Below are 27386 nucleotides of genomic sequence, written 5' to 3'. Positions count from 1 at the left end.
TGGTTTGTTGAAATAAAAACTCTCTTTCAAATATGAGCAATATGCACATTATAGAAGTGCATCTTTAATCCATAAGCAAAATATAGTACATAAATATGGGCAAGTCTTACATACTTTCTTTATGACTGTGGAAATAAGTGGCTGACAATTCTGTAGTTGTTTTCAAAGGAGTTGCATGTTTTTTGCTTTTTGTAACCTTGCAGGTGTTCCCTTTCAGCAGGTTTTCAGCAGTGGCCTTGCTGCAGTTGATTCCAGCTGTTCTGTGTTATTTTGAGAGCTTTTTGTGTTCTGCAGCATTTTATGGATGCTAGTATTACTTTACTTGTCTAATTTCTTTGTCTTATATACTGGGGTTATGTAAAATATTTTGGTGCTGCCCTGGTGCTCCTTTGCCTGCCTGCCTTCCAAAAGTATATTTAAATGTGTCAGTTTGAATCTTACGTTAAGATTTGTCTGCCTGTATTAAATTACGTGTATGTTTCAAGACACTTCTTGATGGGGCAGAGGAGGAAATAGGTTTGGTTCTGGCTTGACACGTAATATTCTCTCATAGAGTTCTTGCCTTTTACAGCTTAAAAATTCTTCATTTTCAGTCTAATATTTTGCTTTTACTTCTGTGCTGCTTTCTGGAATGTGCTTTATTTGTGATGTTTTCTCCCCCCTCCCCCCTGTCCCAGCCTTAGTAAGCACTGGACTTTTCTCCAAGGAGTTGCTTTGCTGAAGCACAATAGTTTCATTGTTAGCGTTGATAAAGTGCATCGTGGGATTTATAGTTCCATCTAGGAAATGAACCTCTAGAGGAGTTATGCCAGAAGCCAGTTAAAACTCCATTCCCCAGGAAGTGCAAGAGGAAAATCTTTTAGCTTTTGCTGGGAGTATTCTTTTGTTTAATACCTTCTCTCACTGCTGTGCAAAGGTACTTTAAAGAAAACTAATTAAAAAAAAATATTACAGTTTCAACTTCTTAATTCTACATCACAGAAACACTGTGACTGTTTCCTGTTTGTATACATGCTGCTGCTTTATTTTATTTTGAAATGCAGATGCTCATTCTGCCCTGAAAAGAGAATAGCTGTTCTTTGTGTGTTAGGGTCATAAAGTGTGTCAACAAACTGGCCTTTCCTGAAAGCTGGAGACCAGTTAATGAGGCACTCCAGCTATCATTATGGCCTGCAGGAGATGGTATACCACTTACCAAGAAAGAAGATTTGGGGGCTAATTAGGAAAGAGTGGCTGTGTTCAGCTGTGACACCTTGAATCCACAAGTATAGAGCAGAACTTCTGTGGAAAACTGTGACTGAAAAATTGATTATCAGTCTTGTTTAAGACAACAGATTCAAAATGGTCAATGATCATGGGGTGCAAGATCATGTGGTATGTTGCTAGAAGGAGCTGATAAATAATCAAAAGAATCTTTGAAAATTGTTTTCTAGTGGCTTGTGCTCATTTGTGAAGAAGGCAGCCCCTAGTTCAATGGATTAACATTTCATATAAAGACCCAGTTGTCCTGGTTAGTGCCTTTATCTGTGTGCTTTTAAGTAAGACTGTGTCCCCCACAGGTGTGAGATTTTATGAAAACACAGTTATTCTTCTTAGTGCAGAAAACTTGGTTAGGCTGAGCTGGACTGAAATATGAGTAAAGTTGTGTTGGTCGTGCATGGCCTGGTTTTTGGTAGCAGGGGTCACAGAGGTGGCTTCTGTGAGAAGCTGCTGGAAGCTTCTACCATGTCCAGCAGAGGCAATCCCTGATGGGTCTGAAGATGGACATGCTGCTGGCCAAAACTGGGCTAGTTAGAGATGTTGGTAATACCTCTGTGATAACATATTGTAGAAGAAAATAAAAAAAAGGAGGGGGCACAGTGTTTTTCTGTCTGGAGGAGGAGCTGAGGACATGTGAGAGAAACAACCAAGGACAACGGAGAAGGAGGGGCAGGAACTGCTCCAGGCGCCTGAGCTGAGATTCCTCTGCAGGCCATGGTGATGACCATGATGAAGCAGGCAGCCCTGCAGCCTGTGGAGTTCCATGGGGGATGCAGAGATCCATCTGCAACCCATGTGGGCGGTGCCCACACTTGAGCAGGTGGATGCTTGGAGGAGGCTGTGATCCATTGGGAGACCGGGTGGAGAGAGGGGGTCCCTGCTTCCAGGCTGGAGCAGCCTGTCCTTGGAGGACTGTATCCTGTGGAAGAGTGCTGCAGCAGTTTTGGGAGGACTGTTTGCCTGTGGGAGGGACTCATGTTGCAGTTTTTTTTGGAACTACTGCTGCTCATGAGATTGGAACCACACTGGAGAAGTTCAGGGAGAACTGTCTCCTGTAGGATGGGATTTCACAGTCTCACAGGGGAAGGACTCTTCTCCCTGAGCAGTGGAAGAAGATCTGGGGTGACAAACTGACTAAAACCTCCACCCCCTCTCTTCATGTGCTGTCAGTGGGAAGGACAGAGGCATTGGGGGGAAAAAAGTGTTTTTAAAGGCTTATTTTACTTCTCATTATCCTCCTCTGATTTTGTTAGCAATAAATTTACTTTGCAACTTTAAGCTGAGCCTGTTTTGCCCTTGGAGTGTTTTCTGGTCCTTATCTTGGCTCGTGAACACTTTGTTAATTTTTTTTCTCTCCTCTGCCCAGCTGTGGCAGGAGAGGGTGAGTGAGTGGCTTTCATGGGTGCCTGGAGTTTGGCCAGTGTCAAACCACAATGGTATTCTAGGTAATCATTCTAATTTCAAAGACTGACTTTTTGCTCTGGGAGGGACTGGAGGGATATAGTATGTGTGGATGGGAGGTGGTGAACATTCCTGAAGGGGATTAATTTTGAGGTGACTTAGATGCTTTGATCCTTTCCATCTGCAGGTTGGCTTGTTTTAGCTTGCTAATATAGGGATAGCAAATTCCCGCCTTCCTTTTATGTTTGGAAAATTGCTTATAGCCCACACATGACTCTGTAATTGGGGAGAGATTGTTCATTCTTGCCTGCAGGAAGACATTTCTCTGTCTGCTGACATGGAGTTCCAGACTAGATTGAGGGAATGCAAGAAGAATGTAGATGGGAAGCAGGGCTGCACAACTCCTAAGCTACAACTCTTGAAGGAATTGACAGTAATTGTCCAGAGCAGCATCATGTATTGTGCAGAATGAGGGAGGTAAAATTGCTCAGTAGCACTCTGAGCCTCCTCTGTGTCTCAGTGTATAATGTTGTGGTTGTCTGTAGTACTTGGTTACTGCATAGACACTTTAGTGAGTTTAGGAAAATTTTATTTATTGACAGTCCACAATAGTTCACTCTCATGAACATGTTTTTCTTGTTTATTTCAACTTCAGACCTCTTAATTGTGGGTAGGACGGATCATATACATTTAAATTACCTGAAAATAGACAAGGGGCTGGTGATAGCAAATTTTATGCTCTGCTTGCAACCAAACATTTTAAAGACTGTTAAGCTTGTTTTCTGTTGAACTTGTGTTGCCCTGCCTCCTCTCAAGTTGCTCTTTTAAGTCGAGATTTTCCAAAAGAATGAGGATTTTCTTTGCATTGTATTTTCTCAGAATTCTGCTTGGGTGCTTATCTGCAGGTAAGATAGTACTGGTTGGGTTACAGAGAGATTTAATCCCCTACCTCTTCCCCACCTCAGAAGACATTTAGGGAAGTTTTGTACGTGTGCATGTGTCCTTTGAAACTTCTTGTTTCTCTAAATTTACAGAAACTAGTGGCACATAAGTTAGAGTTCTGGCATGAGCTTATAGTGGTTTTTTAGTGGAATTTCCCCTAGTGTTGCTTCTACATTTAAAGATTTTAGGAGTTTGCTTTGGATTGGGATAACTCTTAGACTTTTTAGTATCTCAAGAATTTTGTTCAGAAATGTGTTTGACCAAGGTCATGTTCTAGGATGAAATAAATGTGGTCTGTCTAGCTTTGATTAGATGACTTACCTTGATGCTTTTGTCATTTGTGGCTCATTCTAGGTGCATTGAGGTCCTAAGGAAAGAATATTAAGCACTGTTCTCACCCACCTCACAGAAATTTTTTAAAAGAAACCAGGAACAGTTGAAACCTCCTGAACTCACAGTGACTGTCACCTGCTGGTAGCTGGGCTGCAGCTAACAGGAGACTGTGTATTTGAGGTTAAATTTGAGTAAACCAAATAAAGCTTTTTTTTTTTCTTGTATTTGAGAGATCTTGGGTGATACAGTAGTGTTAAAAAAAATTAAAAGAATTGGCAGTTTTGCCATCTGATACCATTTTTCAGGAGCAGTAAGTGGCTTCTATCAATTGAAATGCTTTTTTAAAAAATGTCTCTTTAAGAAAAGAAGCTGATGACTAAAGGAAGTTGAGTGAGTCAAAGAAAATGAACTGCACAATAAATGTGTAAAAATGAATTTACTTTTTTTTTTGAGGACTGTGTTAGGTATTAGCACCTATTATATGAGGAACTTTGGGGGACCTTGGAGGATAATGATTTGTTGCTGTCTCTGTAGAAGTATTTGCTTCTAGATTCAGATAGGTCAGTCAGTGGTGAAGAGGAAGCCTTAACATTGATCATGATGCAAGTAAGCATTGCATTAGTAGATTGTAAATTATACAAGTTTATGCTGACTGGAATGCTTGGAAATGACTGCATGAGTTGGTCGACTAGAAGTCTAAACTTAATCTGATTCTGCTAGAAATTTTCACTTGGTTGACCTTGTACCATTCACTTTGCTTTCCTGAGACTGAGCTCACTGTAACACTGAGTTACAGGAATGAAATCTTAATCTCAGTTCAGGCAGCCTGATGTTTGGAGGATACTTCACATAAACCAGGAAGTCTGTAAAGGGTTGTCTTCTTTTCAGAAAGCACATTCAATCAGAGAGATAGTTAAACACAGCCATCCTTCAAGAGGCAGAGTAATAGAAAGATAATAAATTTTCTGCAAAGTGTTACTATGACAAGACATATCATTTAGTCTGAAGATGTCTGTCTGTACTCGCAGCACCTGCAAGCAGTAAGAGCAAAAAGGGCATCTATATGTTATAGTACAAGAATTATACAATTAATAGGTTTTGTATATGTGCATGTTTTGCATGGAAAAGATTAATTTGTCATGGTTGAGTGAATACAGTCGTTCAGGTTAATAAATTGCAGAATTTGGTTTTGCTTAACTTTAAAGAATTTTATCACTTATTCTAAGAAAAATACTTCGTCCTTTATTTGCTTGCAAAATAGTATTTCTTTGTTTAAAACTATCTGCAGTGGTATTGATGTCTTACTATCTATTCTATCAGCAGTAAACTTTGATTTCAGAGTTCAAATTGCCATCCTATAGAAACACAGTATGATTGTGACTGTATGGAGGATGTTGCGGGGACAGGTTGGAGTCTTGGGTGGACATGGTGAACTATGGTGTGTTAGGTTGTTCAAGGTGGTGAAAGAATAACTGGAAAGCAAAAAGGTGGACAATTAATTGCAGGTAGAGAAAGGTGACAGTTGCAGTCAGTGTAAGAACAGGCTGTGAATTGAACTTAAGCTGAACTGAAAACTGGTTTGAACAGCTGTCTGGCTTTTTGTTTTATTTTACACATTTCCCCCGGTGCCGCCACCCTTCCTTCTGCCCTCTGTAAAAAAATTCAGACCTAGTGGGATCTGATACAGGTTTGAAATAAAATGTTGCCTTCATCTCTGGTAATAACATAGGGAAGCTTTTTCAGATGCTTTGGTAAACATTTCTATTTCTTGTTTAACTGTTTTTTTGATGTACAGAGGAGAAATGAATATACTTAGAGCATACCTATGTGGCTGTGTAGGGGTTAAGCGCTATTTAAAAATTGTTTTAGTGAGGGGAAAAAGGTTTCTAATTGTTGTGAAGTATTTTTGGAATTTGCCCTGTCAGTTAGTAATATTTCACTAATTAAAGCAACCCTTTATTTAAAACAGGCTCACAACAGTTCATCTACAGAATTGGCTCGTGGGCAAACTGAGGTATGTTCATTCATCAGTGATTCAACATATTTTATATGCTGATGTTTCTGAAGTAATGCTTTTAACTTGGAAGAAGGTAGTCACATCTGTGCATTCCTTGTGGTTTCTCTACTGCTGAGGGTTGCAGCTTATAAAAAATTTTACTGCCTTACAATCTTGTGTGTAGTGAAAATTAACAAACAAAACAAGCATATAGTCACTAGGCTCTCTTTGGCTGTTAGTATCAGGTTTGTTTGGCAACATTAAGACATTATAAATCTTTGCTGAAAGAACATTGTGAAGAGGCAGTTCTCTCTTTTCCCCTTTCTCTTATGTACACTCTTGCTTGGGAGAACAGTGTGTGTTCTGACTGTAGTTTGCTCAATATGCTTATATGTGTTTGTAGAAAAGTGAGTTCTTGTTTGGAAATTCTACTTTTGCTGTAAAGGAAAGGGCAGGACATGGCCTATGTTGTACAGTGACAGTTGAAAAATTTTACAGCTTTTCCTGCCCTAAACTTCATTATACAAAGAAAATCACAAAATTCTAAAAGGTCAACATACAAATCTTGAGTAGCTAACTGTACACTTGCAGGTGGTGTTTTTCCAGTACTGCAGAAACACTGCGTTCTCTTAGTTGCTTTTTTTTTTGTCAAATAGCTTGCTGCTTGTTAAGAAGTCTACTTTGCCAGATAAAGATATTTTGAAAGAGTAGAACCTCTAACCATCCAGCTTTTTGGGTGAAATCTATTGAGTGATGAAGACCTGCTAATATTTATGGCTGGACTGAGACTTGGTAGCTTTTTTTTTGAAAGATTACCTCCTCTTCATTAACAGATGATCGCAGACCCACTTCAAGTTTTGACAAAACAATATTTGTGCTTTCCCTTCACAATATTTATAAAAAGACCAGCCTGCAGACCTGCCTTATCAACAGACCTGCAAACAAAGATGTCCAGGCAATAAAGATGCTTCACAAGTTTTAGTTGATCTTAATGGCAATATTGATACACTACGTGATATACTCTGTAATAATGAAAATGTTCCTGGAATAGTTGGATGTCAAAACTAACTAAGCCTTTTAAATAAGCATTCTGTGGTCTCACATGTTTTGTGTTATAAGTTTCCATGAAATTCAGATTTTGGTAAGTGTATCATGGGGCTATTGCTTTTTTAAATTGCTGTGATCTAGAAAATTACCTTATTTGAAGAATCTATTCTAGAAGTGCCTTCTATTATTTTTATGTGGGGCAGAAGGAGTAGTAACTGCTCTGATAATAGATGAAGCCCTCTAAAAGTGCACAAAAAGAAATCAACCTATGATAAAATAGAAATTATGAGGGCTTTAAAGGAAACTTTTTTTCTGAGAAACGAGTAAAAAAAGCAGAGTACTTTTCCAGTGTGCCAGTATGAAAGTACCCTTGGTGCTATAGATGTGAATGGAAACCGATGATCCCTGATGAAGTAATACCAATGAGACTGGGGAGTATTTGATAGGAGTAAGGGTTTGTGGAGCTTTGTGCTTGGTAGAAGGAAGAAGTTGGTGTTTCAAGTGGGTTCTTTGGGCCTTTGAAAAGGATCATGAAAATCAAGTTAAGCATGTGTGTTGGTGAGTTTTTCTTTACTTGCTTGTGATAAGAGGTTCTGATTTAAGTGCCAGAGAAATAACCGAGATAGCTATTTAGAAATTTAAAGCGCATGGTTTTTTGACCCAAAAGAAAAGAGCAGATTAGTTGAGTTAAGCAACAGTTGCATTTTATGTAATTGTTTCTCTTGATGTAATAGTTAAACTATTTGTCCTTGGGTGAGTGTCCAAGTTAATCAGCTACAGAACATGCACTGTATAATAACTCCATAAATGTGTTTGATTTTGATTTCCACAAGAGCTTTAGGTCTTGCAGCTGAATGTGATCCTTGTACTTACGCCATTTTATGTTATTCTGGTTCATTCATATGGCAGAGGAGAGCAATTAAAGTTCCAAGCCTCAGGCCAGTAGCAACAAATCTTTTCCTGGCTGGATGAGAATGTACAATGGTCCCAGTTGGTTGCAGCCTACACCAGTCAGTGACCAGAATTTATGAAATTTGTCAAGATGGCTATTTTCCTGTACTCTTGCTAGAGCTAAACATTTGAATGGGAATAGCTAACTGAAAAGGTGGAGACCATTTGGACAGGCTGGCCAAGGGTGTTATCCTGTCTCCAGCCTGTGACTGATGTGACTGTGAAAATGATTATTAATAAGCTGGGAATAAGGTTAACTTAAATGAAATTCTTTCATGTGTTGAAATCTGAGGCTCAGTGGACGTAGGTATAGTTATGATTATTACCTTGCTATTGATGCATTCTTTTACCATAACATGGTACACTTTGCTGCTAAGTTTTATTTTACTCTCTCAAATAGAGGTAAGGGTTGAACCTTGCTGACATGGTAAGTGCTTTCCCTTTCTGTGTGGCAGAGTGTGAGTGAATCTTGTGCTCAGCATGTCTGCCAAAGCCTGAGCAGCCTGCTTTCCATACTACTGGTTCAGGTACCAGAGTGCAAAGGATGGTTAGAGCTGGAAGCAGTGTGTGGATTGGAAGAGGAGCCTTATTTTGCTGTTTGTCACAGTGAGCAATGTGTCTGTTACCATCAGGCAAACCTTGATTTCTCCTTAGCATTTTTAAAAGTAGTTATGCATTATGAAAATGTTGTCGTGTTATGAATAGTTAAGAATGTTATGAATGTTATGATAGTTTTAACCAGGAAGTTTTAAGACTAGTGCTTGCTGGTTTTTGTTTGTTTGGGTTTATTTTTTGCGTGTCATTCATGTTCTTCAGTAAAAATACAAACTTACCTAGTACCTGCACTGTCTCAAAGTTTCCTCTGATTTGGTGAGTGTGGGTTCTGTATATTATCTGTGGTTAGTAGCAATAAGGGAATGTGTTCGAGGCTTTGATCCAATATACAGCTTTAACATGAAATACTTGTGTTCAGTGGTTGGTATCACCAATCTTATAATATCAAAAATAAAAAAAAATAGAAGGTATGCAAAATCTACAGTTGCAAGTAGAATGTTTTTCATCAGCTTGTGTTTTCAAAGACCACACAAGAACACCAGAATAAATACAAAATATATGACTAACCACAAGTTGTCTGCTCTCCAGTGAAATTAATGAATTTGCATTCTAGAGCAGGATTGAGTAAACATTTCTGAGTTTTGGAGTGGCACTTATCCTATACAATTTTTTGTAGAAGTCTGTGTAAATATTAGTTAGATTCTGAAACCTGAAAATGGTTGATTATAACTTGATGGAAAAAAATTGTCAAGACTTTGGTAAAAGCAGCAGGAAAAAGTGAAACTAAATGTTATGAAAGAAATTAAACTTTAACCAACAGTGCACAATGGAGATTTTAATTTTATACATGAGGTTCTCTCCTCCTTCCTAAATTACTGAATAAAAAGTTTTATAAGCCAAAAATATTGAGTCTTCATGTTTAATGAAATGCAAAAAATGTTTCTATTTTAAGTTGGTACATAAAATACATTGGTTTAGATTACCATTTGGAAGAGTCTTAACTACATTAAGTAAGATAAATTTATAAGAAGAGGAAATGGATAAGGACGTAATTCCAGGCATACACACATAGTGTTGTTTTCAGTGTGAGTTACTATCATTAGTGCAGATGGTAATCTGTGTAGGATTGCTTGTTTAGCTGGAGCTGTTTACACATTGAAGCAGGAGCATTTGGAATACCACTACTTCTGACCTAGAGGAATAAATTGAAGTACCTGCTTTGGTGTGGAGAACATAGGTGTTGAGTGAAGATATTTTGGCCACAGATGCTGGTCTGCACTCTGTTCCTTGCTTAGTGCAACTCCAGCCTTTCAGAGTATAACAGCCAGGTAGACTTCATGCAGTCATTCATACTTTATTTTTCAGTAGGACCTATGAGCCATGCTGATAGTCTGGGTTAAAAGAAAGTAGGTAAATAAGGATAATGTGTGAGGAGAGGAGGAAACTGAACTGAGATTGCCATTTCTTCATCCTGCTGAATGCTTTTAAGGAGATCTTCCTGCAGACTTGGAAATCTTGTTATCTTCTGCTTTTGAAGATGTAACAACCTGATTGATGACCTCCCTGATAAATGCACTTTCAGTGTTTATGCTTCCTTAGTACAGCAGCTGCTGAATGCACATACATATGTGGTGTGCAACTGTTAACTTCCTTAACTCTGTGTACTTCTATCCTGGATGCTGATTTTTTTTCTGGAGGATAGTGGGTAGAAAAGATATATCTGAAAGATACCACTTCTGTGCTGCACACATTACCTGCTTGAAGTGCTAAATTGGATGTGTGTTAGTGTAGCACACTTGCCTCAAGCAGCAGGATTGTCAGGGTAGGAGAGAAAAGCTGTGAGCCTAAATGAAATGGGTAAAAATATTCACTTTGTTAGTATCAGTAATATTTCTTCTGCTTCTTAGTCACCAATTTAGTGACATATGCCTTCATTCTTCTTAGGTATTTTTTTTCTGGACAGTGTTTTGACACATAGCTGCTTCTGTCTGTCCTTTTTCTAGTGCAGGTCTGACCTCTTTTGCTTTCTCTCCTTTCTTTGCAGAATTTAGTAAATTTTCTGATTGTTCCTTGTCAGATTGTTCCAGGTTTGCTTATTAAATTTCCTTGGTGTTTCTTTATTTTTTTTTAAATTATTGTTTTGCTTGTTTTTAATAGCTGTTTCTTACCACATCAGAAATTGCTACAAGAGAACTCTTGGTAGCTCTTTGGTATTTGGCCTTGTGTCTGCATTATGTCACAAGGGGGTTAGGTTGCACATTGCTGCAGTCCTTTGTTGCTTCTGGAAACAGGCTCATTAGGGACAGTCAAGACAGAGAGAGGAAACATGCGTGTAAGCTCAATGTGTCTGTGTACCTGCAAGAATTCATCTGCAGTGGGAAAAAATTTGATTGGAGAGTCTATGTGTAAGATGATTTAAAAAAAAAAACCCTGAAACATTAGCTGGCAGCATTTCAAGGGTAGATGCCTGATGTATCTGAATTTTAACTTTTCTTATGCTCTTCATTTTTTTTGTCTGTGAACAGAATAAACCAAGTATGTTCAGATACACCCTTTTTTCCACTGTTATTTAAATATGTGAATTCTAGTCTTGAGCTGTCTGGCCCTGACTATGTGGGAGTTCCAGTCATTATGTAATAAAAGCAGTGTTATTAGTCTCAGAGAAGACAAGGTCTGTTCATTTAACAAAGAAGAAAAATAGCCATTGACAAACACTGAACTTTCATGAAAAGCAAAGGACAGTCCTTTGCTTCTTTCAGGAAAAGGATTTCCTTTCTACAGTATTTTCCCATACAGAACAAATGTTGGTTTGCTAATGAAATGAGGATAAAATGGAGAAGTTTTTCAGGGTCTGGAGTAATGATTGTTTTAACGGACTGTTCATCTGTCTCCTAATTGCTATTCCATTTATACAGATGCATGAGCAGTGGCAAAATGGAGGTGTTAAAACAAAAATCCAAAGAAGTGATGAAATGAAAAGATGCGAGATCTGATGCTATTTTGTGTGAGAGGAATCAACCTCAGGCTCCCCTGTTTGTTCCTGTTGGGAGGAGTGGGAGTGAACCACTGCTCTGTACAGGGGACTGATTCCTAGGGATATTAGGATAAAAGAGAGCAGTGAGGATTTGGCTGGAGAAGGGCAAGAGGGTTGTGTCTCTCCAGCAGGTGTATTGCACTGCCTCCATTGTGCTGGAAGGAATGTTGGGCTACTAATGGGTGTGCATTCAGACAACTCCAGGTTCGGCTTTCCTTAAGCAGCTGTTACCTACCTCTATGCACATCCAGACCTATTACTTTCTGGGCTGAAATCACAAGACAGATCATAATTTTTGGAAAACTGCAAACATGATGAAATTTTATTTGTTGTTTAAAGTTGGAGATGGTCAACTTCAAAGTTTAAAAAGGGAGAAGAAATTTACCTGATTACCAGTCTTTTCCAAACAATTTATTCTCTTATATTACCTCTGCATGTTGTGGAAATAATTTTTTGAAGAAAGCTGATTCTGATTTGTCTCGAGAATTTAAAACTTTGAGAAGAGCACCTGCAATTGGTGAAGGACCTTGATGGCTGAGATGAAGCACCTCTTCTTAAGGTGAACTGTCTAAAATAGACAAATGTGCATAAGAGAATAGTACATGAGACATAGACTCTCTCTTATTAGGGAGCAGTGAAGTTATTTATTTCAGTTATTTTTTTTGGTGTTCTAATTCACCAACATCACCTATTCTTGTCATGTAGCATAGGTTCTGCAATATTTATATATTCACTGGCAGTACTTAAATGTGTGTGATAGGTTTAGTTAATGTAATTTAGCTAAAATAGCACTACTTTTGAAGCAATAATATGTTTTCCAAGAAATTCTCATATATGAGAGCTGCAGAGAATCTCGTATGCTACGCTCTTTGCTATTTCTGGGAAGTTCTTCACTGTGTATTCATATTCCTTGTGTAAGACTTTTGATACAATCACTTTTTATATTGAAGAAGCTGTGGTCAGCCCTGTTTAAGAGCCAGGTTTAGCGGGGAGATGGATAATGTATTACTTGGTCTGTATGCACAGCAGGCATTCTTAAATACCTTTCTGGAAATGAAACCTGCAGCAGATGTGGAGTACCGGTTCAGGAGCAGGAAAGCTAAAAAATGCTCTTGTACTGTGTGGAGAGTAGCAAAACTCAAAACTATTTTGTTTCATCAGTATAATACCAACTGTTGTATTCTGGGCAGCTCTATCTCATCAGTATTTGCTTGAGGAATGCCAGTTATGGGAAAGTGTGGGTAACCTGAAGGATTTTATTCTTTGATTTTTCCTTGGGATCTTTAAATGGGCAGAAATCATGTGACTTCTGTGTTGCACTTCAAGTATGAAGGAACAGAGGAAGTGAAGAAGTAACAGAAGTAACAATGAGTGAATTTAAACAGAAAGAGCTGAGAGGTGACATTCCTCTGGTGTGCTTTTTGTTAGTCATGTGATTTATTTATATAGCTTAGTTTTGCAAAGGTTTCCTTTTTTGAACTGGGGCTGAGCCTTTTCATCAAGACTTTGTTCAGTCATCTCTTTTCTGAACTTTTCTTTTGGACATCACTTATGGATATTTCTCTAGCCTATAAAAGATGGTGAAATACCTATTCTGCTAACACATTGCTGTCCCCTCCCTCCATGTATTCAAAATAATAGTTGTAAGCATTATATCATCCAGTGGATTTAAAGCTACCTTGGAGAGAAGGAGAATGCACAAGGAGAGTCCGAGGAAATTGCAGTATAGGTTGGTAAGTTAGAAGATAAAGAAAAGGAATTTGTATGATCACAGGTGGGAAGTGAACAAAGCATATTTTTGCTTTATATGATTCTGCTGTTATTCTAAGAGGCCATGTAAAATTCAGCAGGACTAAAGTGCCATGGGGAAAGTTAATAGGGCTTTGTATGTATGTTTATAATTTTCTTTTAGCTGTAATGTGACATGGATTTTTACAAGTTTTGGAGATGGAGAAATAATGTACTAACAGGTTTTGTCTTCCTCATCAACACAGAGTTATACATGAAATAAATTATTTAATTTCAAAAGTCTAATAATTTTTGTTGAGATCTGTATTTTCTCATAACTTAGTCACTGCCTGGATGACTTTGTAGGGAACCAGTTCTGTTCAGCTAAGTGCCTTTTTTTGTTTGTTTGTTTTTAATGGAGCATGTATGTGTGTGGATATAGACATATAGTTTTTTTTGAAGATATTTCCTTGATTATTTAATAAAAGATCTAAATCCTCTAACTGCTGTTTTAAAAAATGATCTGTTATCACAATTGCAGTTAACATGTTGGAAACATGAAGTTGAAATAAACTAATGTTGCTTAGGTCTGTTATTCATTGAAACATTAAATGTTATGTTGTGATATGTTATTTAGGAATGATATTAGGCATACCTACTCCATAGGTGTAATGAACCAGTGCTAAGTCTCTGTCAGGAGGGTATTGCTGTACTGGTATTGCCAAAAACAAAGTTGTGGATCTTGACTGTTTTAATCTGTACTGGCTTAATTTCAGTCTGGAGAGTTTTTTGTGTGAACTGCGTTTGACAGATTTGCTGTGAATTTTGCATCTGATGATGTTTAGCCTCTAGCTACCTAATGAAAATGCTCTGCCATGAGTAGTATTTGAAATTCATCATTGCTGAGGATGCATCTATAAGTTTATACAGTCTGCAGAGTTGCATTGAGTTCCAGCTCATTCCAGCTCCAGAGTTCCAGCTTCATTAGTTTTCTGTGTGCCACAGAGAAGCATGGCAAAATATTTCCAGAATAATTTTCATAATGCTGTCAATTGAGACCACGTGTAATTACAGTTTTTCTTTGGGCAACACCTGAGTGTGGAGCCTGTGGTTCTGCACTGTTTTCTTCCAGTTCTTGCTCCTAATAATTATATGCACTTTAGATTCCAGTCTTGAGCCTCATAAAAGTAGCATTGCTTGGTGTCTGGTGCATTTGCTTTGCCTTCCCTCCCCACCCCCTGCCCCTACCTTCTTTTTTATATATATATTTTTTTTCTTTTTCCTTGGTGGCTTTCTTTGTGATTCTCTGCTAAAGCTGTACCAGGTGACAACAAAGAAACCTTTGTCTAGGCTTCTGTAGATTTCACACTAGGTTATGCTGAGTTATTATATAAGGATACTGTAAGTTGTGGGTACTGAATTTTCTAAATGAACTGATTGACTTAATATGGGCTTGGAGAGCCCATAGTGGAATGTACCTAAAAGGAACAACAGGGAACAAACATGCATATTTTTAAATGCAGATGCCAAAACTGCAATTCAGAATATTTACTAAATCCCACGGAGAAAAATTGCATTTGAAATTTATGTTATAAATTAAATGGACAGATTGACTAGTTGATCAACTAATGTCAAGACCTACTTAAACTAAACTCCAGTATATAAACTGTGAGTTATGACAATTGTCTTTCTTTGAAATAGTGCAGGTGCCAAGGTTTGTGAAGTGTTTGTTAGGTAGGAAATAAGGAGAAGCAGGCCTAGCTACAGAATAAATTTACAGTGAAGTTAATCCGTTAATTTCTTCAAAAGTGAAGCTCTGCTAAACTCGTCTTCAGAGGTAGTCACAAACATGTCCCAAATGTAGAACTCTGCAGTGAAGAAGGGAGAATAAATCTAAAATGAGAATTGTGTTTTTTTTGTGTATAAGTTTACGGAGAGAAACTGCATCAACCAGTGGAGATTGCTTTTTTTTATTTTTTTCTTCAATATAGAAGAGGCTGTGGAAATGAGGGACTCCCAGCTCATGGGGAACAATGCCCAAACCCAGTATGGCACAGAACCTCCTTGTGTTGGATTAGAGAATTATCCTGTGTGTAATGATGCTTTTTCTTCCTCCTAGACCTCTGTCTCCTTAAAAGTATCTCCTGTAGTTTTCAAAGGCAAAAAATCCAATCATGACAGAGATTTTTCTAAACTAATAACTTTGATCTATTTGCCATCATCTATGGTCCTATATAATTCTGGAGTTCAGCTGTTCTTTTCCTTAATTGTTTATTTTTGATATGAATCATTCTTTTGACAACATCTTCCAATTTAACCTGAAGTAACATGCTGCAGATGTCATACAGGGGAATTTGTGCCTTTGATTTCTACAAGGAGTGATCAAAGTGTCTAATTACCCTGGCTTTAGCTAGGTTAGAGTTAATTTCTTCTCAGTAGCTGTTACGGTGCTGTGTTTTGGATTTGGTATGAAATGATGTTGATAACACACTGATGATTTGTGTTTTGCCAAGTTGTGTTTATACTAAGTCAAGGACTTTTTTCTTCTGCTTATCTTATGCTCTGCTGGTGAGGAGATGAGCAAAACAATCTGGGAGGGAGTGTAGCTGGGAAAAATGACCTGAACTGACCAAGGGGATATGCCACACCATAAAACATCATGCCCTATATGTAAACTGGGACAAATTACTGAACGGGTGGCTGATCTGCATTCAGGAAGGGTGGTCTGGCATCAGTCAGTGGGTAATGAGCAAGTGCATTGTGCATCACTTATTGTTTCCTTTTTGTAACCATTATTATTTACCTTTGAAAATAAAGTAAAATACAATAATAATTATTAATAAATAGTTTTAATTGAAACGTACAAGTTTCACAGCAATTCTTCTTCCCAGTCCATTTGGGGTGGAGGGGGAAGAAAGAGGGAAGCTGATGTAGCAGCTGTGTGATATGTAGTTTCCATCTGGGCTTAAATCACAGCAGACCCCTTCCTGGGTTTTGGCACCAAAAAGACTGTAGTGGGTTGACCCTGACTGGATGACAGGCTCTCACCAAAGCTTCTCTATCACTTTTCTCTGCAATTGGATGGGAAAGGCTCATGAGATAAGGACAGAGCGAGATGACTCACCAAATGCCATCATGGGCAAACCAGGCTCGAATTAGAGATATTAACTGAATTTACTGTTAACAAAATGAGAGCAGGCTAATGAAAAATAAAGTTAGACCTTAAATATACCTTTCTCCACCCCTACGTTTTTCCCAGCTCTACCTTCTCCGTGCCAGCAATTAACATCAATTGACGACAAATTGTTTTTGCTGCTGTTCAGGGAGAGTCGTCTTTCCCCTGCCTCTAGCATGAGATTCTTCCCATGGAAGACAATGTTCCACAAACCCTGCTGTGAATCCATCCCAGAGGCTACAGTTCTCCATGAACTGCTGCAATGTGGGTTGATGTTCTGTGGGTCCTTTGAGAGCAGCCTGCTCCAGTGTGAGTCCTCCATGGAGTCATTAGTCTTACTAGGAAATCTTCTCCCTCCTCTGCATGGATCTGCAGGTCCCTGCCAGGAGCCTGTTGTGGCAAGGGCCTTCCACAGGTTCACAGCCTCCTCTCAGGCGTCCATCTGCTCCAGTGTGGGTGTCCTCCATAGGCTGCAGGATTTCTGCGTCGCTGTGGTCATCCATGGGCTGCAGAGGGACAGCTGTTTCTCCATGGTCTGGACCATGGATTGCAGAGGAGTCTCAGCTCCCATGCATGAAGCACCTCCGCCCCCTCCATCTCTATTGACCTTTTATGTCTGCAGAGTTGTTCCTCTCGCGTATTCTCACCCTGCTCTTCTCAGGCCAAAATTATATCTGCACAATAACTTTGTTCTTAAAAATTTTATCCTAGAGGCATTACTATCATTTTTGATTGGCCCAGCCTTGACCAGTGGTGGGTGTCTTGGAGCTGGCTATCAATGGAGGAAGCTTCTATCAATTTCTCACAGAAGCCAGTGCTGTAGCCACCCTGCCCATCAAAGCCTGGCCATGCAAACCCAATATACTGTGAAACACTGTATACAAATCAGTTTAATTTCTCAAATGTTTCATCCCCTGTTTCATACTTCCAAGGATGTGGACTAGTAGATTAATTCTCTCACTAATTTCTGCTGTTTAATACACCTTACCATTGGAAAGTTTTTCTTGAAAGTCCAGACTAAGGTTTATTCCTGTAGTCTCTAATTCATTGTTTATGGATGTAAGTGAATTATCTTGGCTTTACACTGTGAGTAAGACCAACAATATTTCCTGAAGCTATTCTTAAGATTCAGCTGTGAACCCCCAGTAGCCTCAGAGCCCCTAGACTGCTCAGTGTGGTCAGTTGTTGCAGTCTGTGTTCCTGAGGACTTCTGTGGAGTTTTGGATAGGCCCATGTGGAAACTGTACTTGACAATTGTCATTGATTTTTACGACTGTTCTTGTGCCTGTTATGGAGTTGTGTTGTAGTTACTTTTGGAGTCAGTAAACCTTTTTCCTAGAGCCATGTTGAGTTGCTTAAAGCCACGAAGAAAGCTTGTGATACCTCTTCATGTTACCTTGTGCATTGCACCATGTTGGGAAACTTTTTCAACTGACGTATGGGTGGAAAGCTCAGCACAGGTGTTAGTGTTGAATGCAGGCTTATTTGCAGTATTTTAAGGACAGTAAGGTGAAAGTGTGTAATGAAAATGAAGAAATGTGAAGAGCATTTGGAGGTTTTCATGGTCTGGTGAAATGTATTTTTATTTCTCAACAAGTAACTGATATTTCCAAAAAGTCTGCCAGTGAACATGTGTGTTGTTCTGCACCTTCTAGTAAAGATAATGACTGTCAAAGGCTTTTGGTAGCCTCCTCTGTTTTTCTACCTAAATATTTCCTAAGTTATAGAAGCCATAAAATAGCCATTGCAAATACTGTATTGACTTTTTGATTCTGTCCCCAGTTAGAAATTTCATAATTGCATTGTATTTCAATATGATATTTCAGCTACTGTGGAAATAATGCTACTTTAAACTAGTGTATATTTCTTATGCAGAAATTAAACAAAGGGATTTTTAAGTTATCTTTAACTAAATTGGCTACTGTGATAGAGTATCTAGGCTATGTTTAACCAGTTTAAACTGAACCAGTGCTAGTTTTTACATTGATAAGAGCTTAGAATGGGTACATAGACATTAATCTGTATTTCCTCTTAAAAGATAGAGAAAGTTACAGAAGGAGTTGTGAAATTATGATAAAAAAATGAGTGCAGTGGCCTTGTCCTGATATGGATGAGGTTCCTCACATTCTGTCGTCTCCGACACTTGAGAGTGGAAAGCTTATGCTATAAAACAAGAGCAGGGACAAGAGAGTGAGAGCACTTTTGTGTTACTGCTATTATACTGCTAAATGTAACATGGCTGTTAAATTGTACTATATACAAAAGTATACTATTAAATTATTTTATATATATATACACTATGATATGTAATAACACTGTTATTTTTATTTTTAATTTATTTATATTTCCCTTAAAATTATGACTCAAAAGCTGAGTGAAGGTCTGATGTTATTCTCCTTGCTTCCAGCCTCAAGAAGCAGCTTCAAGGTCTCACACCTTCAAAAATAAGTCATTTAAGAAATCCAGTATCTGTGGAATCTGCAAACAAGTAATTGATAGCCAAGGAATTTCCTGCAGAGGTGAGTAATACTTTCTTGCTCTGTTAAGAAAATCAGTTTTATATTAATGTTAAGTTTCTAGGAATACATGTTTCTGGTAATTCCCCTTGTACTAAGTTACCTTTGGTTTATTTCCTTCCTTTGTACAGTAATGTTCCCTGCTACTGCCAGGGAATAGGGTGCTGTAGTTGGCAATTGGACTTGTATAATCAGGTGCTTTTACTACTAGGCTATTCAGGCAGAATGAGGCAGTGCCTTCGAGGATCTGTGAGGGGCATAGTGACTGTGTGCAGTGGATGACACATGGCTCTGGAATTCAGCCTACAAATGAGGAAGTGTGTGACCCTTGCTCCCTGAGACATGGAGGATTTATCTGTTAATTTGCAAAAAAAAAAAAAAAAAAAAAAAAATCACAAGAGCAGTTGTCTATTTACTTAATTTTTCCATTTTCTTTATTCTCTATGTAATCCTTAGTCAGTCAGTTTAATCACTCACAAAGAATAAAGATCTGGATAACATAGTCTAGAGACTTGCTGCCTGCGGCATTGCTGCCTGCACCTTACTGCTGTTCTCCCTCACTCTTCTCTCTTGCTGTGTAGAATTGCACATGCTTTCCTCTTCTCCATGGGATACCTGTGATAAAATTGAATATTGGGAAAACTTAATAGGTCTCTTCTGCAAGTTGTCCAGGGATAGGGGTTTTGATCCCCTGGTTCTGTCTGGTTAATGTTTGACTCCTATTAATTCTGTGTTAATCAAACAGTTTCTGTAACTGCTATATGCATGGTTGACTTCCCAGAACGAGAATGTTATTGTCTGTTCATCCAAAAAATAGTTGCTGTTTTCACTTAGAGGTGTTTGCATCGACTTCAGATTCTAGTTGGATCTCCTTCTTCCATCTCCCCCCTTCCGTGTTCTTCAGACACCTTATGAGCCCTCTGAGGGTTTGAGAGGGAGGTGTGAGAGGATATGGAAGGAATGTGGCCATTTTTTGAGATACAGTGCAGTCTGCAAGTGAACAGCTATATATTAAGTATTTTAGCTGTCATCATAGGAGTGGCAATTATGTATACATTTCTTTAAATTTTTTTCCCATCTGTCCTTCTGGATGTTGGTTCCAAAGTTCTTAGAATTTAGTTGTTTTCAATTTAGCAGAAATAGTATTTTTGGAAGGAAGGCTGTTTAGTGAAGGAACTGCCTAAAGTGTAAAAAGTACTGTACCAAGAGAGAACCAGAACTTTGATTCATAGAATTATTTAGGCGGGTAAAGACCTCATTGAATGCAAGTGATAACCCATTACTTCCAAGGATAACACTAGACCATGTCCTAAAGGGCCACATCTATGTGTCTTTTAAATGCCACTTCCTTCCAACACACTCCCTGTTCAGTTGCATTCATGTCTATGATGCAGCTGTATCTAAATCTAGGTCAGTTTTGGATAATCTTCTCTAGGTTTCTGGGTGCAGTTTTCAGAAGGACCCCCTTGATTTATTTATTACCTAACCTCTTTTGTTGATGTCAGCATCAGACAGACACCATTGCTCTATGCTACTGTTACATTTTGATTGATGGTTGTTTGATGCTTAATCTGTGGGATGGGAGCAAACAGAAGTTAGACAGTGAAAGAGATGATTCCAAGTAGTTTCAATTTAGTAAGAATTCATTTGTATTTTAACTTACAGCATGCAATTTATAGAACATAGTTTTGGAAAAGCAAGAACTAAAAGTTGTCCCTTTCCTTGCTAGGCTAAAAGTACTTGAAATGTATCAAATGTATCCTAGTAGTCTGAAACTCTTATTAATATGAAGAAAAAGAAACTAGCTGTTTCAGAGCCAAATCCTGGTGCTGCTCTGCTGCTTCTGGTAATTCTCTCTGATGTTGCAAGTTGGCACTGCAGGAAAGGGAGGAGGAAGAAAAGCTTATAGTTAAGAAGTAGTTTATTTGTCTATTAATGAGAAAATCTTCCCTTTTAACAGTTTCTTCTCAAAAAATGAGAGCTCTTTATACAGATTGGAGATTACTAAGAATATATCTTACCAGTTAAAGGAAAGTTACATGTAAGTGAAATGAGGTAGGGGAAAGCTCCAGATTGGTCAGTATATTATATTTGCTGTTTTGTAGCAATGAATTATCTACTTGTTGTAAGAAAAAAGAAAAAAGCTGCGAGTGGGTGTTGTGTAGCTTTTTAGTAGTATGTGGTAGTCATTTTGGGGGTGTTTTTTTTACCTCACCTTGCAAATGTGGTGCATAAAAACTTGCTGTGAGCAATTTGAATGAAAGGTACCCTTGAATGGTCTCCCTTTATCCTTTCATACTTCATTCCATCCCAGCAAAGCATACTCAGTTAGTTTTTCTACAAAAAAGCAGTGGCAAAAGGGAAAGTTGAAGAAGGGGAAGCTCCTGGCTCTTTTTCTGCCTGGTAAGCATATTTGTCTTTGATACAGATTCTCATTATGAAGCAAGGACAAGCAGCTGTTGATTGATTTTGACAGTACCTGCATATCTTGCAGTAAGCCGGAGACCACATGACTCCCCATGTCTCTTCAGCACTACCTCAAGCTTGAATGCTCTGGTTTGATTTTTCCTGAAGTCCAGTATAATTTAGTTCACTGCTAAGCAAATATACATAATAATCTTGCACATTTACATGGTTAGCAAAAGGCCACTAGATTTACAGAAGCCTTTTGATTTTTTTTTAAGCTACTTTCCCTAAATGTTGAATGTTCAGTATTTTGCCTCATTTGTAAACAAGCTGTCATAAGGATGTAATTTCTGTCTTTACATATGAATTTCCATTTTATTATTTTTCTATTTTATATATATGAAATAGATGTTAAGGTTTTCTTTCATTTTTCCTTTTTAAAATATTTTTTAAAAATTATTTATCTTTGTTGTGATTAAATAATTTTTGGTGTAGAACAGAGAGTTCTGAATCTCTAGATTTCCTGGCAGTTAAAAAAACTGGAGACCAGATTTGGAAGATTTGGGTCACTTTAAATAAATAAGTATAATTTCACAGCTCTTAGAACATTGATGTGAAGGGTGAAATAAGTGTGAAAAGTTCAAGCACTGCACAGATGTCTTTTGATGAAACTCCTCTCATCTCCAGTTTACAATTAAGTTACCTAGTTTAGGTTTAGCTGCTAGTGAGGCTTTACATGCAATACAAAACATTCCATGAACTACTTTTTGAATTTAAAGCAATTAATGGTTGTTTGAAAGAACTGAGTATCTTTTTGTTAATCTAATGTAGCTATGAATGTGTTGGTTTTGGAAATACGTAAATTGGAGTGATTCAAATGGAAGTCCTTGTAGAATTTTACTTCCTTTGTTGTGTTTTTTTTTTGTTTTTTTTTTTTTATGAAAACCTTTTTTCTTTTATGCTTTGACTACATTTGGGTTTTGCTTTCTTCCTTTGAAACTTCCTTACTATAAACCATGTATAAATGTTAGCCAGAGGTGCCAAATTATATTGGCATCTGCTGCTAACAGTATTGTGAGCAGGGAAATGCTTACCGTTGTATTATGTGCAAGCTGAGTGTAAAAAAAAGTACAATTCATTTTTTGGTCTTATTTCTAAGATATTATACATCTGTAAATATAAACTGTAAATTACGTTAATGTATGTTTCATTCAGTTGTTAACTGGCTTGCAGTAAGTCCTGGACTGTTTAATTGAGCTGGTTAATGACAGAAAATACCTTTTCATCAAATTGCAATATCTGTGTTAAATCAAGTGCTTTCGCATGCTTACAGACCGTAGGTTAAGATTCGGAGACAACTGGAGCTATTTTTCTTGTTTAAGAGGTTTGATATTTTCCTTTGAAATTCATCCACTTGTTTGTGACTCTACTGTTGTCAAAGAAATTGACTACAAAAAGTAAAATCTTCTGGGTAGTGATCCACTTAATACCTCACTTTCAGGTTAGTTGGAATTACTCAATTGAAAAAGCCCTCTATATTTAATCAAATTCATTGCTTATAGCAAGTCAAAGTTCATTTTTATATTAAGACTCATATGGAGGTGACATATTTATTGTTTGGGCATACTGTGTAAGTATATTCGTATTTAATTTTACATGATTATATTGCAGGTGGTTTTATATACTCTGTTTTTCAGTAAGTGCTAAGACCAGTAATAACTTATGAGCATCTTCATAATGTGCAAAGTGTGTCTCTTGTTATAGTCCTGGCAGACAAACTAGAAAGCTTGAAACTGAATTTGAATTGACAAATTAAAAGCTAGAATTTGTATCCTGCTTGGGCTAGTGGCATTACAATTGGCTCTAAATGGCAAAGAATGTAGTGAGGTAGGAGTGTTTGTGTCAGTCTGATTTCCATTGAGTGATCCTTGTGAAGTAAGATTCTGTAAGGTGCTTACATGGGTGTATTATGAGATCTATCTATCTATCTATCTATCTATCTATCATCATTTTTTTAATATATATACTCTAAGTTCAACATAACTAAGCCATCTTTAGTTACTTATTGCAATGGGCATTGGTTGATTAACTGTAAGACTATTAATTATGGCAACAGGCATATCCGTCTACTCATTGCAATGTTATAATGTGAGAAGTCTTTGAGAGAATGAGAAGATCATCATCAAATTAAAAGAGATTTTCATCATATCACTATTTGCTCTGTGTGGTGTTTGTACACTTACATGTTTTCTTGAGGACTGATCCAGCAAATCGTACTGTTTTCTGTGGGACTGTTTCAAGATGGCTTTAATCTCTTGTATGTGCGATTTAGATTCACCAAGAAGCAGCAGAAAACAAACCAGAAAACCATACTATTTTCCTAAGTAATTAACTTCTAATTACCTCAAAATTTAAAGCAGGATATACAGGTTATAGGATCAAATGGCATGGTCTGTTGTTGTCCCTAGAGAAGATTAATAATTTACAGCTTTGGTGAACTCTAAGGAAGAGAGATTACAAATTGGCCAAGCAAGGCTGAGTTAGGTAGGGAACCAAGCTCTTGCTGTAAGCTTTCATTTGTCTGTCAGTTTTGTTTGTGAAGATGTCCAAGTGAAACTGCATTAATAAAAACAGAGAAGTCTTTTTAGTGACTCCTCAGAAATGAGTGGATATTGACCTCGATATGAGTGACACAGAGTGTACTGTCTTGGAAAGGAGAGTGAAAAAAGAAATGTGGACAGCAGCCCATCTGTGACATTGGAAGCTTGGGATTGTCAGCCCCTCTTCTCTTGACAAATGGTGTACACAATAAATAGCAAGTTCCACTGGATTAGTGAAATGTTCTCTATGTTCATCATGGAAGTTATGTGCATAACAACAGCAAAGACGTGAAAGGGAAGAATGATCTAAAAACTTACTGGAGCTTATAGAGACACAAAAGAAGTCACTGTAATGAGTAGGCATTACAAAACTGGTACATAAGCATTCTGGCTGAACACACTCACTCTGGAGCTGAGAGAGACAGTAAAATTGGCCTCCTTTGATGGCATATTGTTACCTTAGAACTGGGGGAGAGGGGAGGTATTTTGGCAGAAATCTCTAAGGTAAGTTCCTAATAGCTTAAAAATAAAAGGTACACAAAAATGCACAAGGCAAAAACCTGTGGAATGTTTAATGTTCACAGGTGTTACATGATGTTTCAGAAAGTTGTCTGTAGAACCTGAGTTCCCTATTTGTTTATCTCAGAAGCACCAACTTAATCACACCAGAATTTGATCTGTGATTATTAAATTTATTTTTAAAGTTAACATTTAAATCTTACTCTTTAGTGCTCCTAAGGTTTCTAAAAAGCTGCAACTTCTCTTTATTATGGCTAATAAATAATTAAATAAAAAGCAAATCTGATCCTCCCACCCCACAGTTTTTGCCAGAAAAACCAATGACTACTGTTTCATCTGATATTCCTGCAATTTTATGAGCTTAGCACCCCTGATGGTAGCGTAAATGTAAGTGGAAATTAGAATTATCTGCTCTAATAAGAAAATCTGAAATTAAATGGTAGTGTCTTTAGAGTATATAATTTGAATGCAATGAACTTGATATGCTATGTGAGGAGAGGAACCTCAAAGTAAATATTGATGCATTTCAAAAACAACTTCATCTTTTTGTTTTCAAAACAAGGGGTGGGGCAGGGGGAACAACTACCATGGAAGGCAAAAATAATGTATAGGAAGATGAAATTTATTTAAAGAAAAGATGGGTGATGAATATTGTTTTAATACTGAAGAGTTTGTTTTGGTACATGAAGAAAGCTTCAAGACACTTAAAGCATGCTACAAGCATAACTCCTAGATACATTCAGGATATGAACCCTATAAATAAGTAAGAGGAAGAGTTGTTAATTGATTTTGTGCAGCATTTCCATCTATTGTCATTAGTGAGATTTAAAAAATACACTTGGAGAGCATACCTACAACTAAGTACTTATTCATATCAGATCGATGATATTCAGATTGTATTGATGATTTCTTTTCATAGCCTGTATTGTGCTCTCATCTGGTGATGGTCTTTGTCACTTATATTTTCTGTAGGGGCTTAAGAACAACTGTGAATCAGTAAGACATCTAACAATGTCTTACTTATTAATCTAACAGTGTTCTTGCTTATTTTGGAGATCACCCATTTTCAGCTGATCTCTTCTTAGTTTTCTTAGATTCTTGCTCTTAGCATAATTTATGCAGGGTATGTTTTTAAGATCCATCACAGACATTCAAGCTCTTGAGATCATACACTGTCTGCAGCTGAAGATAGAAGAAAGTCCTGGAGACAGTCCAGCCATTTTTTGGGTTTCCTGTGGGTTGCTGTCTACAGCAAACCACAGCCTGCTTGAGATGGTTTTGTGGATGAAACATTGCAAACAATAACACAGGGTTATCTTTTTAGCTGGAGGGAGGAGGTCTAAAAATAACCTTTGTTTCTAGACTGGAGTAAGGTTTAACAATTTCCTAATTGACAAGTGGCAAGTGTAGCTTAAAAAGATGGGAGAAATTTACTGTATGAGTATTTTTAAAAACATGGAAACATTTTCATTGTTGCTAGCGTTCTGCCTTTGTAACCCTTTTGTGGTCAAGATTTATCTACAAGACAGGAAGAAGGTGGGAGTAAAGGAAGAGAAAGGACATGCTATTGCAGCTGTAGTGCCAAAACACTTTCCTCTTAATAAAGATTGTCCACTGCTGTTGTTGGCAACAGCAAGTGGAATATTTAATCTGTGGGAAAGTTCATTAAGAACACTGTATTGCCCACCCACTAACAAAATGCTGAAGCTCTGCACTAATTACCCATGACTGTTAGCCTTCAGCTTCAGAAACAATGTCACTGTCATGAAGCAGTGGGAGCAGTATTCAGATGAGGAGACAATGGTTGTCTGAATATGAGAAAAAGAACAAAAGAAAATCAAGCATAATATCTGAAACACAGAAAATGCACCAGCAGATGATGCTGTAGTGTGGCTATTAGACTTGTGACATCTTTGGCATGTGACTTTGGTAACTTCTTAAAAATAAAAGTGTTTACTTTTCCATCTAAAGACTAATATTTACAGCTAGGCTACACTTCTTCCACCCCCTACACCAAGTGGGGTGGGGGAAGAAATGCACAAAACTGCCTCATAGGAAATTGCATACCAACTTATTTTTAATGCTGCAGGTAATTTTTGTGTGTCTGATTTTCATGCTGCTTTCCTTTTGACTTTTTTCTTAAGTTGAATCATTGCAAATTTGGTAGGAATGGGTCAGCAGAAATGTGTGGCGGTATGAGTTTTTTCTAAAAATCTGATCACAGCATTATTAAACACTTTTTGAAATAAAAATAGCCACCAAACTGCAGTTGTAACAACATTTAATCCACAAAGCCATTTCAACCAGACTGGTTTACTGTAGCCATTAGTCATTTGGGAGATTTTGGTCATAGATAGCCTCTTCTTCTCCTCTGCCCCAAGGAGATCCTGTTGTGGTGGCCATACTTTCCATTTTCAGAAACCAAATCAAGGTATTTTAAGAAAAAGAAAATATATTTTCTTCAGAGCCAATGACAGGCCTGATATTTTGTGAAGGACATTTCCTGCAGGTGTGAGCTGTTGCTCAGTAGCAGCATCACTGGTCTACATATTAAAATAGCTGGACTCCACCACTTCTGTTACCCTCTGACACCTGTCTGTCCTGGTATTAAGAGAGAAGTCTGGAATTTGGAACTGTAAAACTTAAGTCTTGATTGCACAAATCTTTTTATTTGCTTTATATGCAGATTACATTCTGTTGTGAATTTTCAAGGACTTCTATTACTGTCAAAACCTATCTTTAATAGCATGTGTCTCTTTTGCTGACTTGGAAATGCTGAGGGATAGAAGGCATCTTTCAGACATCTAGGCCTGTGGTTTGGTATCCCAGTTTATTTTGTCACCAGGAAGTTGAAGATTAATATCCAGGCCTGTACAGTGAGTGTTTTTGGAACAAGTAATTTTTCTTTGGGATTAGAAAGGCA

At 37.6% G+C, this 27386-nt stretch overlaps 1 protein-coding gene across 33 annotated transcripts in view; it reads left to right on the top strand.

Annotated features, from left to right (window-relative positions):
* Window positions 1-27386, top strand: part of TNS3 (tensin 3) — a 251975-nt gene that overhangs the window by 30128 nt on the left and 194461 nt on the right. For 24 of the 33 annotated variants that reach the window (XM_086843893.1, XM_086843708.1, XM_086843703.1 and 21 more), the window contains exon 2: window positions 18830-18941. Coding sequence is in view for 5 of the 33 variants with exons in the window: in XM_086843708.1 (XP_086699834.1) it covers window positions 18830-18941 (112 nt within the window). In the remaining 28 variants the exon portion in view is untranslated. Of the gene's footprint in view, window positions 1-5905; window positions 5951-11956; window positions 12079-18829; window positions 18942-27386 lie in introns of those variants that run through there. The other 9 variants (XM_086843680.1, XM_086843721.1, XM_086843751.1 and 6 more) reach the window with 2 other exon arrangements.

The sequence above is a fragment of the Cyanistes caeruleus genome, chromosome 1, assembly GCF_971803275.1.
Source record: "Cyanistes caeruleus chromosome 1, bCyaCae1.hap1.1, whole genome shotgun sequence".
In the NCBI taxonomy this organism is placed as follows: Eukaryota; Metazoa; Chordata; class Aves; order Passeriformes; family Paridae; genus Cyanistes; species Cyanistes caeruleus.
The sequence above is the reverse complement of the archived record's forward strand: the minus strand, read 5'-3'. Positions and strand labels throughout refer to the sequence as shown.